Here is a 14,258-nt window from a genome sequence, read left to right as displayed (position 1 = left end):
TTGGATGGTATTTGACATTTCATAACATTACGACTCAAAGTTTTTATATTTGGAAACTTTACAAGTATACATAGATATTTCAATTGTACAGTAAGAACTTCAGAAACCACTGAGCATTATAGAAGTGGATTTCACACAAAGTGGACGTTCCACAAAACCATTTCAGAGATGCAATGGTTTTGTAGGAGGCTGAAGTAGCTCCAGGTGCAGAGACGTAATGAATTATTCACCAAAGGAAAAAAAAATCTGTCTTTCAAAAACTGCTACAATTCTTTCTTACTTCATATAGTTGGGTAGGGGAAAAGTGATGAGGAGAGAAAACGAGGCGGGAGTTTGGGATGGGAAGTGAGGAGAACTGAGCTGTTCTCAGAAACATGACAGCCCTGGAGCCTCCACACACTGTACTGTGCTGTGATCCAGAGATGGAATGAGTACTAACAAAGGCAGCAGTGTCATGGGAATAGGAACCGGCGGGTGTCTTCCAAAAATACAAATTTACAACGCAGGCCAGTCTATACTGCTTCAAATCTATTGGAATATCACTATACGTCACATGCATCCAACTTATTATTTCTGACAATTAGGTCCTCATTTAAAAGAATTAGAAGCATATTTTATCAATCAACGATCACAAAGAATGGATTTCTTCATCTAATCAAGCTATGAAGCTCCGAAGATGCAGTTTTTCTAACTTCAAAATCTCCTGTTCCCTTTTTTTAAATGTGTTGGGCATGGTTTTCTTCAAAAAAAAGTTGCAGAGTCAGACAGAATGAATTTTTACAGTATTTTTGAAACAGGCAGAGTAAGAAGATGGTTTCGTGAGGAGGAAGTGTTGGAATGCTGCCACTGGCGGCAGAAAGGAGGCTGGAAAACAGGATAACCGGCCGGTCAGCAGCCACTGCAGCATAAGCAGTGTAACTGTAAAGCTACACATTATTAGGAAATACAGACCACAAAAATGACAAACCATATTAATATTTATTTCTAACAGATTTCACAAGAAGTTGGAAATCGCAGGATGTAATCTCAGACATTATACAGCTCAGTCCTAAAACGATAAGATCAAGTTTCTGAAACGACAAAGAAGAGAAAAGTAACCAAAGAAAAGACAGTTTGTGGTCATAGATCCTATACCGGGGAGGATTGCACACAGATACTGGTTCTTGTGTGCCTCACAATAGCGAAATGAAGCTAAGTTGGCTGTAAAAGTTCAAACAAACAACTTGATTGAATTACCAAACCCAATCTGAAATTCATTAACAAGAGAGCAGATCCTGGTTCTGCTTGATTTCACAAATTACTTTGTTGTCTGTGTTTTCTTCCTTTTGGAGTGGGTGTTTCAATTTTGGCTCTTTATGTAAATTGCTCCAGCTCTTGGAGACAGCGAAGTCTCAGACCATCAGGCAGAAGTTTTTTGGCTCACAAGTACAGGTGTGCTGGCTAAGTCAGAGCCACTCAGCTTTGATGATCCCAGAGACTTGCACAGGAATTTCTATTTTGCAAAGTATTGGCATCACCTTATTGTTGTAATTAGCATGCATGATCGTCTCTCTATGTTATGTGTCAGTCATGTGCAAAAGTCGGTACACCTATTTAAATTCCTATTATTGTTTTGTGTAAATTGGTAATAAAGATCATTTGATCCTACTGTCTGATCCTAGGTCTTACAACTGGGCAAACACAAACAACATGAAATAAATAAGAACATACACATTTTTTCACAAAGCAGTTTTTCGCTATTTAACAAAAATGAACCAAAATTAAAAAAAAATCAAAAAAAATCAGATGGGTAATACTAAGTACCCCCTTACTACACAAAGGATTTGAAAGGGGAAGTTGCAGCCAGGTGCTGCTGATAACCTACATTAAAACAGACATTGTGGCAGTTGACCAGGTCTACAGCAGTCAGGGGTTACAATGGTCATACAAATACAACAACACATACACAGAGGCTACAGATATACTTAAAGTCAAATTGTTTGGTCTGAGTGCCCAGTGCCATATTTGGCAGAAATCAAACACAGAATTCAGCAGAAACACATCATACCCTCTGTCAAGCATGTCGGAGAGGGGTGATGATTTGAGATCCTTTACAGCCACAAGATCTGGACTCATTACAGTGATTGAGTTAGTCATTCACTCCTCTGTATTCCAGAGTATTCTAAAGCCAAATCTGAAGCCATCTGTATGACAGCTAAAGCTCAAAACGGGGCTTTTCAATAGGACAACAATCTGAAGCACAGCTGCAAATAGAAATCAGAATGCCTTATAAAAACCCAAATGAAGGGGCACGGTGTCTGACAGTGCAGCCATCTACCAGAAGGTCCTGGGTTCAATTCCTGCCGTTGATGCTGCGGGTGCTGAGTGTGTGTTAAGTTCCCCCATGACTTCAGTGCCCACACCCTGGGTGGGTTTGGTGAAAGGGCCTTTCTGTGTGGAGTTTGCATGTTCTCCCCGTGTTACCTTGGGTAGCAATGTGAGCTACTCTCACAAAAACATGCAGCAGTCCTGGGCTATACATGCCCCCTCTGGCCAACCGGGGCGCCAGATGGGGTGGGGAGGATCTGGCCGGAATAACGTGAAAAAGAAGCGGCCTGCTCACTGTCAAGTAAGGAGGGGACTTAAGCTCAGCGCAGGGCCGTCCCGGGGTTGGTAGAGGGTAGACTTGTAGTCAAGACCGCCTAAACCGAGATCAAGACACTACCAAGACCAGAGAGTGTCAAGACCAAGACAAGACCAAGACCAGTTCAGCTCAAGACCGAGACCAAAAATAAACCTAGTTATTTAGTAGGGGTGTAACGATACACTAATCTCACGATACGGTACAATACACGATATTGAGGTCACGATAACGATATGATACGATATTATAGCAGTATTTTTTTTTAACAACCTTGAATGAGGAACATATGACTGGAAAAAATTGTCTTTTATTTGAAAGACACAAAATACAAAACAATACTGTGCGTTTGCCCTATTGTTCCAGTTTGTAATGCTTTATAACTGTTTAAGTTTTAAAGAGAAAGCCAGGCTAACCATTTTCCACAAACTGAACTAAAATAGATTAATATTAATAACCCAATATCGCGATACACTTTGTCACCTCCACGACACGTATTGTGACGTTTTTGTATCGCAAAATTTCGTGGCACGATATATTGTTACACCCCTATTATTTAGTCATCTTGCATGAGCTGTAGAACATCAGCACCGTCCTGGTTCAGCTGCTTAGTAAACATAAGAGGTTGTTTTCAACTGCAGCACAATAACACAGAGACAGTGGATGTCTTATGTTGAACTCACTATAAATGTTGGCTGAGATCAAATATGTGTGGCGACTGCACTACCGCTATTTCTACACTATGATGATTTACTCGAGTGCTTTTAAGGATTGACAAAACTATTAACTAGTCCCAAAGTCATATAGCAAAATAACCAGCCTCCAACACCCTCCTCCACCTCAGAAAAGTCTGATGAATAGTAAATGTTACTGATTTAAATTGTACTTCATTTGTAGATGAAACGAGAATTTTAAATATTAAAAATACACACAATTATCAACTTGAACTTGCATTATTTACCATTATAGCAGCCGAATTACACTGTATATCAGCATCACTGAAATTGCATAGACCTGATGCTTAATCAATCACAACGATATGCAAATATTATTCAAAAGCCAATGATGCCATATATTTATTCAAACAAGGCCGTTATAAAAACACAAAACTGTAATTAAATACAGACACACATGCAGATGCAGCGAAACATTAAATCAAATGCAAAATACAAATAGTTTAAAAAACTGTACATTAACAAGAGGAAGAACTGATGATCACAAGATTCTGTCGTCGAGACCAGTCTTGAGACCAAGACCAGTCTCGAGAACTACAAGTCTAATAGAAGGAGCAAAGCCCAGGACTGAGTTGGGTAGGAGCACTGGGTAATAAAATGGGAAAAAAACGGGATATAAATATTTTTAAAAATAAATAAAAACTCGAATGAATCCAGGTTGAAATGCTGAAGAGAGACCTTGAGAGAGGTGTGCATAAATGAATCCCCCAAAGTCCTGATGCAACGTTGTAAAGAAGAATGTGCAACAATTCCTCCAAACAATGACAGAGGCTGATAAGGTCGAAAAAGAAATAACAACTTAAAGTTATTGCAGCTAGAGCCTGAGCTACAGGTTTTTGAATTATGGGGATACTTAGTATTGTCCATATGGCTTCAATAATAAATAATGGAATGGTAAAAAAAATCTTTTATTTTGTGAATCTCAGGTTGTAGTTGCCTAACGTCTAAGACTAACTACGATCAGATGATTTTTATAGTTTTTTCACATAAAAAGCATAGGGTTTAAAGAAAGGATGCCAACTTTTGTATATTACTGCATTTCACCCTTTTTTCAGAATCTTCACATTTATTTTCTTGTTCAATCAATTTCTTGAATATAATTGTTTTGAATTAGGTTTCTTAACATCCATTTATGTTGCTATTGTTGACATGTTTATACTGTGTATGATAAAGATAGTCATCACTGTCTTGTGTTCTTTGTTTTGATCATTTTACATGTATTCCTCTCAAATAAACGCAAGATTTGATTAAAGTAGCTTTGTGTTTTTCTGATTTAGGAGTCAAGCTTTACTAACAGATACAAAACAAATTGCTTTCAAAGAAGGTGTGAGTCGGTTACACCACAGTGACATCAGCCATAGATTAAACTTTATTAAGATAAATAACTCATTACAGCTTTGTATCCTTCCTGCTTCCTCTATCCTCCTTAATCATTATCGTCCACTTAAATCACAGATTGGGGCCCAGACTTTAGCAGCCAAATTAGCAGTCACAATGTGTGCTCTCATTACACGGCAACACATTCACTTTTCCGTACGCATGCATTAATGCTTATAGTACACCGTGCTGCTTTTCTGCGTTATCTCCTTTATAACAAGCATTCAGGGACCTGTAGATTTGCTTTGCTCTGTGCACCAGCTGTGTAAGTCACTAATGGAGGGCAGAGCTGGACCACATATGTACACACACACACACACACACACACACACACACACATACACAAACAATCACACACTGCCTGCAGGGCTGAGCAGCACAACGAGGAGGGAGAAGCAGAACATGCAGAGGAAACCTTGAAAAGAGGCATGTTGCATGAGAGAGTTGAATATGTGTGAGAACCACGTTTCCCTGTGAGACTGAAACATACAGGTAACGGGAAGATGCATTAACATGCCTTGTGTTGCTTGACAAACACTGACCTGATGTCCAGACGGTGCACCAGGGGATCCGCAGCGGCACCCAGCACCCAGACGGTGAAGGCGACCAGCAGCAGAGTGGTGGTGAGGATGTTGCACCTCGCTCCCGTTGACGTGTCTCTTACAGCCAGGCTAAATGCAACAGCTCCTCTCAAACCTGAGGGCAGAGAAACCATTTCTGAGAAAGCAGCAAGAGTGAACTAATCAATCAAACCACCAAACAAACATCTCACATCCAATTATATGAAGGAGGCAACAGAAAGTAATCCACTTAAAAGCTCTGTGCAAGGATAACGGATCACGTCCTCACGATCACTATCACTGACCGACCACTTGCTGTCCACCAGATACCCCTAAAACAAACTTCTGGATTGCTGTACAATGGTGACATAATGCTAAAAGCCAAAGCCAATTCATGCAGCAAATGCTGTACTGGTATGTGAAACAGATAGTGGAGGTGATGGCTGTGAGGGTGGTGGTGGAGGAATTTTGAAAAAAGCAAGACAAGGGCTTTTTTAAAAAGAAGCCTTCTTATATAAGAGGTAAAGTAGGTCAGGCAAGCAGAGAAACATGCTGCTGTGGCACTATCACTCTGCATCAAATACCCTTCTCCTGCATCATGACTCTCTTCAGGGGGTGAGTTATCGCTCTCAGATACAACAGTTTGATGATCCTTTATGTGCTCTCCCTTTCAAAATAAAAGCTGAAAATACAGAACAAGCTGAAAGTGAATTGCATGAACATCAAACATTCTGATTATATTGATTAACGCAAAAAAAAGAAGAAAAGGTTTAAATAGCAGGCATAGTGATTTATTATAAGACCTACGGTAGAAGCCAATCTTTGAATTAGTCTTCCTGACTTCACACGTATACACATTGATTCACAATTGTCCCACAGGGAATGTATTCTCTCTGCATCCTCACTCATACTGTTGGCTGCAGGCAGTAAAGAGAATGGAATAATCATAAAATAAATCAGGGAGAAAAGTTTTCATTCTTTGAACCTCTTGCAGTAATAACATCACTTATCCAGCATTCATCACTCCGCCAGCAACAAATACAGCCATAAAGAGGGAGAAATGCTAGAAATAAAAATACACCAATCAGTTGCTATTTCAAAAAAAGGGTAAGGGCAGTAAAAATCAAACAAACAATCTACACCTTGGCATTCTCATGCTATATTATTTGGCCACTTACCACCCACTGTGCCTAAACAGACAGCCAGACAGTCTCCATCTTCAAGATAACACCCCTACCTTACACTAACACCAAAACTGTTTAGGAAGAGCTCAAAGAGCAAGATAATGAATCTGAGGGTCACACTTCCAAACTGTCCAGATGCATCCGTGGGAAACAGACCTAATGCTCTCAAATGTTTTGTGGTTAGCTTAACCATCTTTTTAACAATTGATTCTTTAATAATGAATATCAAATGGTAAGAGTTGAAGAAAATAGTACCTGCAAACATCATGAAGTGCTGGAAGGCGTAAGATATCTTGTTTGTACGTCCCAGATTCAGCAGAAAAGATACAGGGTAGATGTTGCATGCTCTTGAAATAAAAATGGATATCTGTACCACGTGCAGATTAAGGAGAAGACATATTTAAGACTAAAACACAATGAAATGTTGATGTGCACTTTTTTTCTCCAACGATTTCTCCCTTAAATGTATCAGTAACCAGTGGTGGACAGTAACGGAGTAAATTTACTTGAGTACTGTACTTAAGTACATATCCAGAGGATTTGTACTTTACTTGAGTATTAGATTTCTTTGGTACTTATTACTCTTACTTTGAATACATTTCCAAGACAAATATTTTTACGTTTACTCGAGTAAATTTCTAGGAAGGCTAAAAAGTACTCGTTACTTTCAGGTCTGCTCTTTTTTCTTCTTCCCTAAAATCCTATTGGACACAAGCTGTTTTTGTTAAAGGAGGAGACCTATCACAGTGCACGCTCTCCACTGGGATGTACGTAAAGCGGAAATACGTCAAGCCTCCTCAAAACGATACCGCCAAAGTAGCCTGCGTTTGTCAAGACAGAGCCGCAACAAGTCAAGACAGAGCTGCAACAATGGCTACGCCTGCGTCAGGAGAAGAAAGACAATCCGCTGAGTCGTCTGAGTCTGATAATGAGCCGGACTCGGAGCAGGGACTTTCACAAAATCCTTGGCCATATCTTAACTCAATGTTTGAGTTCGACCGAGTAAAAAACGAGGGCACAGACAAACCACAGACAAAATTAAAAAATTAAATTAAATTAAAATTAAATTAAAATAAAAAAATATAGTAATTTACTGATGTGGAATATAAGAAATTTACTCTTACTCTTACTTTTACTTAAAGTAAATTTAAAAGCATTTACTTTTGGATACTTAAGTACCTTTAAAAGCAAGTACTTTTCTACTCTTACTCGAGTAATATTTTGACTGAGCTACTTTTACTTGTAACGGAGTAAATTTTGACCAGTAGTATTTGTACTCTTACTCAAGTACTGGGGTCGAGTACTCTGTCCACCTCTGTCAGTAACCCTAAAATGCAAAGAACACAGTAAAAAGGAGAAAATAACATAATTTCACAAAACACAACAGATACAGGCTATTACAGTGCAAAAACAGAAAACACAACATTATTCTAAAAAAATAAAAAAATCCCAATGTTTCAGATAGCAACAGCCAAACAGATAATTTTAATTTAAAATAATGTCATGTTGTTTGATTCAGTGCTGTGTTTTTGTCTTTATGTTTATGTTTTTATTCTCTCTTCCTTTATGTAAATATGTTTACTGTCCTGTTGTGTTTTATTCGATGTCTTTTGAACTGATTTTCCATCTAATGTTGCTTTTCCCTTCAGGGCCACATTAATATTAGCCTTCATCTGATTGAGTGTTTAGGATGCAAGCGCAGCAGCTTGGCACCATGCCGAGGCAAGAAGCCAATCAAGCACTGCCAGCTGTCGTTGCCCTCCACACACACTTTGATGTCTCACACAGGATGGGACTGAATGCTAAGTGTCCAGGGCAGTAGTAACGGAGACGATAGCTGGACAATTACCATGGACATTCCTGCCATCCTGGATACACTTAACATGCTTCGTCACACTTTGAGACCAAATTACTGTCTTCTCAAAGAACCTCCTCAGCTAATTTACACCTGAATGCAGCCTGTGGTTGCTGTTGGCTCGTGTTAATGGCACCCACAGTGACTCTGGAGTAAAGACGCCCATCCTGGAAGAGTGTTGGCCATGATGCATAAGAGTCACTTACGGAGACATGCACCATCGTTATAATATCCCAAAAAGACTAGATTCCAGTTATTCTCAGGATAAATCCAAATATGATGCATTAAATAATAATAAAAGGCACCAATATCTCGGGCCGGGGACCTGGGATCTGACAGGGCTATTACTAAAACAGAGTTCCCTCATACCTGCAGTCAATATTAGATCTTATGCACCCTATGGATTTTCAAAAGCAATATCCTGCTCCAAAAAGCAGTAATCTCTCTTTATCAAAGGCCTCTAAGCTATTTGAATGGAGGTAATTAAGCACTTTCATCCGAGCCTCATTTCCAATAAAGCCCGTCTCCGCTGTCACCGGTGAAGGCTGCAAACTACAGCGATTAAATCCACAGAATAACCAAAGAGCTATTAACAGGGTGGAATCGCCAGGGTTATTTCATTTTTATGGCCACTTTTAGGGCCCTACAAGACGACGGTGACCTCCATTTCTTCCTGTTTCTATAGAGTTTTATGGACTTTTGTCACGCAAGCACAATTGAGTACAAATCGGATCAAATCTGCCCTCCCCATTGGTAGCCTATAAGAGTAAACATAAGAGCACTGGAAAGGGAATCTGCTTGGCCGACGCTTTCTCTGGCTTCTCCAACCCCTGTGCTGGAAGATGGATTGTAATAATAATTGCCGGCCATCTGGGCAGCGGACTGTGAAAGAACAGCTCCTTGGAGTGCCGCCACCGGGGTCTCTTCTCTGGCACAGACCGCCGGCGTGCCAGCTCTCAGAAAAGGACAACTGTACAATGGGCAGCCAAATGTCTTTTACTACTCATTTATTTCCTTCATCAAGAAGAGCTGACAATTACAAAAGCAGCTCTGTTTACAAAAGCATAACTTTGGCGCGTATCATTGAGAAGCTGTTGACTTTTTACAGAATGCACGGTAATAGTTCAGTATATTTGAACCCTTTTGAATTCAGTGTATTCATTCTGTATCAATTATTTACCAAAAAGATCGTCAGAAAATAATAACCAAGTTCAATAAAGCAGGCAACATAATGTGGAAAATTGACAATGTAATGGATGATTTTGTGGACATAAAAACCTTAGTTGATTAGTTTCCACTTTTTAAATGGAAATAAGTCAAATATACCAGCAATCTTATTCAAACAGGACCTCTTTCTTGAACTTGCAGGATATAATCCTCAACTGCAACGGTAATACAGCCTCTAATCCAGTGGTAATGGAAGTACTGTAAGCTTAATTCAAACAGCAGGCATTTTTTATTCCACTGAGCGTTTTCAGGGAATGGAAAACAAGCAGCAGTAAAATAATGAACGGCCCATTTCGAAGTGTCTTTTCGGGCGTTCCTTAAAGAAGATGTACAGTGGGAAGTGAATCTGCAGGGATGTTGTGCTTATGAGGCTGGCTATAAATGATGTTGGAGCAGCTCTTCATCTGGAAGCAGTTCATTTTAAGGGTCTTTTTAATTTTTTTATTTTCTAAGACTGAACAAAAGGCAGTGCTGCAGGAGAGCCAGAGTTTAGACCTGGACTTCGGCCAAAGCTAAAGGAGAAAAACTGGAATACAGCAGATTCTGACTTGTGCCTCTGCACAGTAAACATGGGGGGTAAACATGCTCCATCATGCAGCAGGAAAGGATACAACTGCCCCGGAAATGAAGAGAGGGCTGAAGCCATGGTGGTGAAACATCAACAACATACATCCCATGTAGCTGAAGATGAAAATCTCCCCCAGGAAGGTGAAGACTTCAAAGAGCTGCAAATGACAAAAGGGATAGAGCAGATCATGATAGACAGGGTCATCACAGAGATGGCGGGTTTGGCTCAGAACTGGTGTAAACTTGTTAGGCACGTGTCTGATTGTATATCAGTGGGAGGATAAATCGGTTTGTGGTGGTCCTGCTTCCCTTTATTGGGCGACAGCGAAGCAATGTGTCAAGGGGTAAAGTACGAAGCAGAGCCAGCACCTCAGCTAAAGAACACACTTGGTCCGAAGTAGCACCAGCTCTTTCCTGGTCCAGGTCTCAGAACCACTTAAGTGGCAGGAGGTAGGAATATGGTGACAAATAAGACCCCAAAAATGGGATATTTATAATTAGGGCTGTTCGATTTTGCCCAAAAATAAAATCTCGATTTTTTTCTCTCAAAATCCGATTTTCGATTACGATTACGATTATTTTGTGAATTGACAAAAGGCAAAGAAATGATTTCAAATATGCTGTTTTTTTATTGAACATTTGCCCCATTGGGCTTTAAGTGCAAACTTTGCTCTTATTAAACCAAAAATGAATGAATAAAGTGCAAAACTCTGTAAAATAAGTTGAAAAAAAGTTTTAAAAAATATAATAAAATATAAAGTTTTATCTCTGAAAAAAAAAATCAGAAAATCAGCACTTGCAAACATACAGTAAGTTATATTTCCAATTAAATAAAACAAGACATTTTTCTAATTAAACTAAACTGGGTCTTTGCATGCTAAATAATTATGCAACCCATGAAGGAGGTAGAGGTGTGTAATGTCAGTCATTACATTTGCTGTTCACATTTGCAAGTTTTTTGCAAGGAACACGAGCCGGTCTACCGCATCTGGCTTGAGGGATGCCCGGTGGCATGTTACAACGCCCCCTCCTACACTAAAGAGCCTCTCCGATGGGGCACTTGTCGCAGGTATTGAGAGGTATTTCCATCAATCATTAATATGTGTGCAGACAAGGTAAATAAAAAATAAATAAAAAAAATAAATAAAAATAAAAATCGATTTTACGATTTTCACGTTTTAACATCGTTCTAATTACATAATCGCGGATACGATTTAAAATCGATTGATCGAACAGCCCAATTTATAATTCTGGATCATTGAAGCTCAAATTCAATCAGGAGCAGTAAAATAATCGTACTGACACCACGTGTTTTAGGATTTGGGCTCAAAGTTGGGTCTTAAGTTGTCCCGTGTGTGATCAGCCTCAGTTCAATGGGTTTTAATTTCATCAAGTCTGAAATGAACAAACATGTGACTCAAAGTCAACACATGGAGATTTGTTGCAACCTACGTGTGTATACATGTGAGCATGCTTATGTGTTTCTGACAAGGAGGATGGAAGTAAGAGGCTCTGATCCTCACTGAGATGGGTAAACAGGCTTAGATTTGAACAAACATGACAAATCTGTTGCTGATGTTTTTTCTCTTTGAGGCAGCAGCTGCAGATATCTGCAGCTCCAGGCAATGATCAGATGGAATTTCACAGAAGAATTGTTTTGTCATCTTTTTCACATGAGAGTATTTTATTTGAAATCCGGTGGGTCTCAAACGTGTTAAGAATAAAAATGCAGTTCTATACATCAAGAAAAAGACACGAGACAGACACTTCCTGATGGAGGAAATTTACAACTCATTACCTCAAACTTGTAATGATCCAAACCAAACCACAGAACTTGGAAGTCGTGTACTTTAACTAAAAATGAAAGCTGAAGAGCAGCAATGAGGCATTTATTCATATGGGATGTTTATAAATATTGATTAAGAAAGTCATACTAATTTCACTGTGATTTATTAATCTGTGTTTTTCATGAAAAGAAAGAGCTTTGGTTTAAAGATATTATAAAAAGCTGTGAACGTGTATTCTCCCAGAGGAGCTTCATATCACATAGGCAAGAGATGCTGCTGAAAATTTGTCCTACTCAGTATTGAACTAGTGTCTTTGTCTAAGTCACCTTTTCATTTGAGCTGCATGTAAATCATAAAACTGTAGATAGGGCCATTCTGACAAGTAAACACACTGCACCACACATGCATTCATTATTCCACAGCCAGTCCAATTTACAGGCAAAGGCTTTGACCGTGCAGCCTTTGAGGGGGATTTTTCTGTGATAAACAGTCGCACTGTTGCCGTTATAATGAATAATAAATGCATAGATGAATATATGTGCGCACTCTTAACTTATTGGCTCCTCTGCGAGGTTTTACCGGCACAGTGTGGCGGGGTGCTGGACTCCATCTGTGCTCAGCCTTTTAAGCAGATAGCTGGAGACTGGTCTCCCACACAGACACCCACTAAACTGCATCAGCAGAACACTGACGGCAACGAAAAACTGGCTGCACACGCTGCCATCGAACGGCAGTATGAAGAAATGACAGTAAACTATGTAAACTCACCTGCTTGCTTCTTGTCCTGCCCTCGGGGGACAAGTTGAGACTTGTGTATCTCGCCTGGCTCAGGCCACAAAACAGCACGGCCACAATACCTGAAAGAACAAAGAAAAAAGTGCGGGGGATGTTAATCACGCTTCTAAAGCAGGAAAGGCCTCCAATGTAACTGCAAGTGGTATAAACATTGTTTTATTAGTACAGAGTAGGGCTGGGCGATATATCGAGATTTTAATATATATCGATATATTTTCAAACACGATATGGTACGAGACAATATCGTTTATATCGATTTAAAAATATATATATATTTTTTTTTTTTTTACATTTTTTTTTTTTAATGATTTTGATATAGCTTATTTTGTGACAAATTGACTTGAATGTTTTATTTGTGATTTGCACAAATGTTTTGTTATTTGCACAACTGTCAACCTCAGTGGAAAAGTCTGCCTGTTACTGTCTACATTGTATTAATTGCACAGTGTATTTTAATTTAATTGTTATGCAGGAAAGGGATATTTGTTTTATTTTATTCAAGAAGCATTTTTATTCTATATATGCAGGCAGTTTATTTTTATTTCATTTGTTTTATACATTTTGATATTGTGCAGACCTCTGTTAATAAAGGAACCTGTGTGACATTTGGCACGAGGCTTTGTATTAAAACTGACTGTCATTTTTTTTAAGGGTTTGCCTCAGAAAAAAATGAAGCTAACAGAGATGCTATGCTATAATGCTTTGGGGGAAACCCCAATTAAGGCACAGAAAAAATATCGAGATATATATAGAGTATCGCCATTTAACTAGAAAATATCGAGATATGACTTTTGGTCCATATCGCCCAGCCCTAGTACAGAGTGTGTAAAACTGGTTAAATGTGTACTGTACATACCACATGTGTGTTTTGGGTCTTACATCATGGGAAAGGGATTTGTGAAAAGAATCTTTGTCGGACTGTTCGGTTCAAACCACCAAGGAGAAAAAATGACTTTTGTTGTAATATCAGCAACATCTTGTATGTAAGCACCTCTCTCAAGGTCCAAGGCTGTAATTAAACCCCCCTAGTGTATTTAAATCAGATGAGAACAGCCCAACCCCGGTTACACCCACTGCCCTGGTTCCAGTCACTTCCAGCTGAACAAATGGTTCAAATAAAATATCGCTCTCCAAACCACCTCAGATGTTCTGGGTTTCTTTTTTTTGCTTTCTTTCTTTCTTTTTTTATTTCCTTTTCTACACCAGGGAAAATAAGACAGGGGAAAAAATACATCCTAAAGAATGTTGTTGTAACAATAGTTGTGAAGGAGCAGAAATTAATAAAAGGCAGAGGACATATCGAGCAGGGTTGGGAGAAAAACGGCAGCTCCGTGGAGAGAGGAGACGAGGTGGAGGGAGCGATTAGAGCCCCACGCTGTTACAGAGGAGGCTGACTGCATCACAGGCCTAGAGCAAAAAGCATGAAAGGTGGGTCACTGCCTCTCAGAACATGCTTGTTGCACAGATTAAATTTTATATTTTGCTCCACCTGCGTTGAGAGAGAGAATCATGTAAGTGGAAAAAAAAAGATGATATTACTACTGCAGGTGGC

At 39.3% G+C, this 14,258-nt stretch overlaps 1 protein-coding gene across 1 annotated transcript in view; it reads right to left on the bottom strand.

Moving 5' to 3' along the window:
* Window positions 1-14,258, bottom strand: part of LOC133423582 (sodium/hydrogen exchanger 9-like) — a 112,147-nt gene that overhangs the window by 38,869 nt on the left and 59,020 nt on the right. Inside the window, exons 9-12 of the mRNA XM_061713810.1 lie at window positions 12,680-12,768; window positions 10,169-10,282; window positions 6,731-6,842; window positions 5,274-5,427 (exon numbers count right to left, since the gene is read on the bottom strand). Coding sequence (XP_061569794.1) covers window positions 5,274-5,427; window positions 6,731-6,842; window positions 10,169-10,282; window positions 12,680-12,768 — 469 coding nt within the window. The remainder of the gene's footprint in view (window positions 1-5,273; window positions 5,428-6,730; window positions 6,843-10,168; window positions 10,283-12,679; window positions 12,769-14,258) is intronic.

Source organism: Cololabis saira, chromosome 22 (assembly GCF_033807715.1).
Source record: "Cololabis saira isolate AMF1-May2022 chromosome 22, fColSai1.1, whole genome shotgun sequence".
NCBI classification, from domain to species: domain Eukaryota; kingdom Metazoa; phylum Chordata; class Actinopteri; order Beloniformes; family Belonidae; genus Cololabis; species Cololabis saira.
Note: the sequence above shows the minus strand (reverse complement) of the source record. Positions and strands in the feature narration are given on the sequence as shown.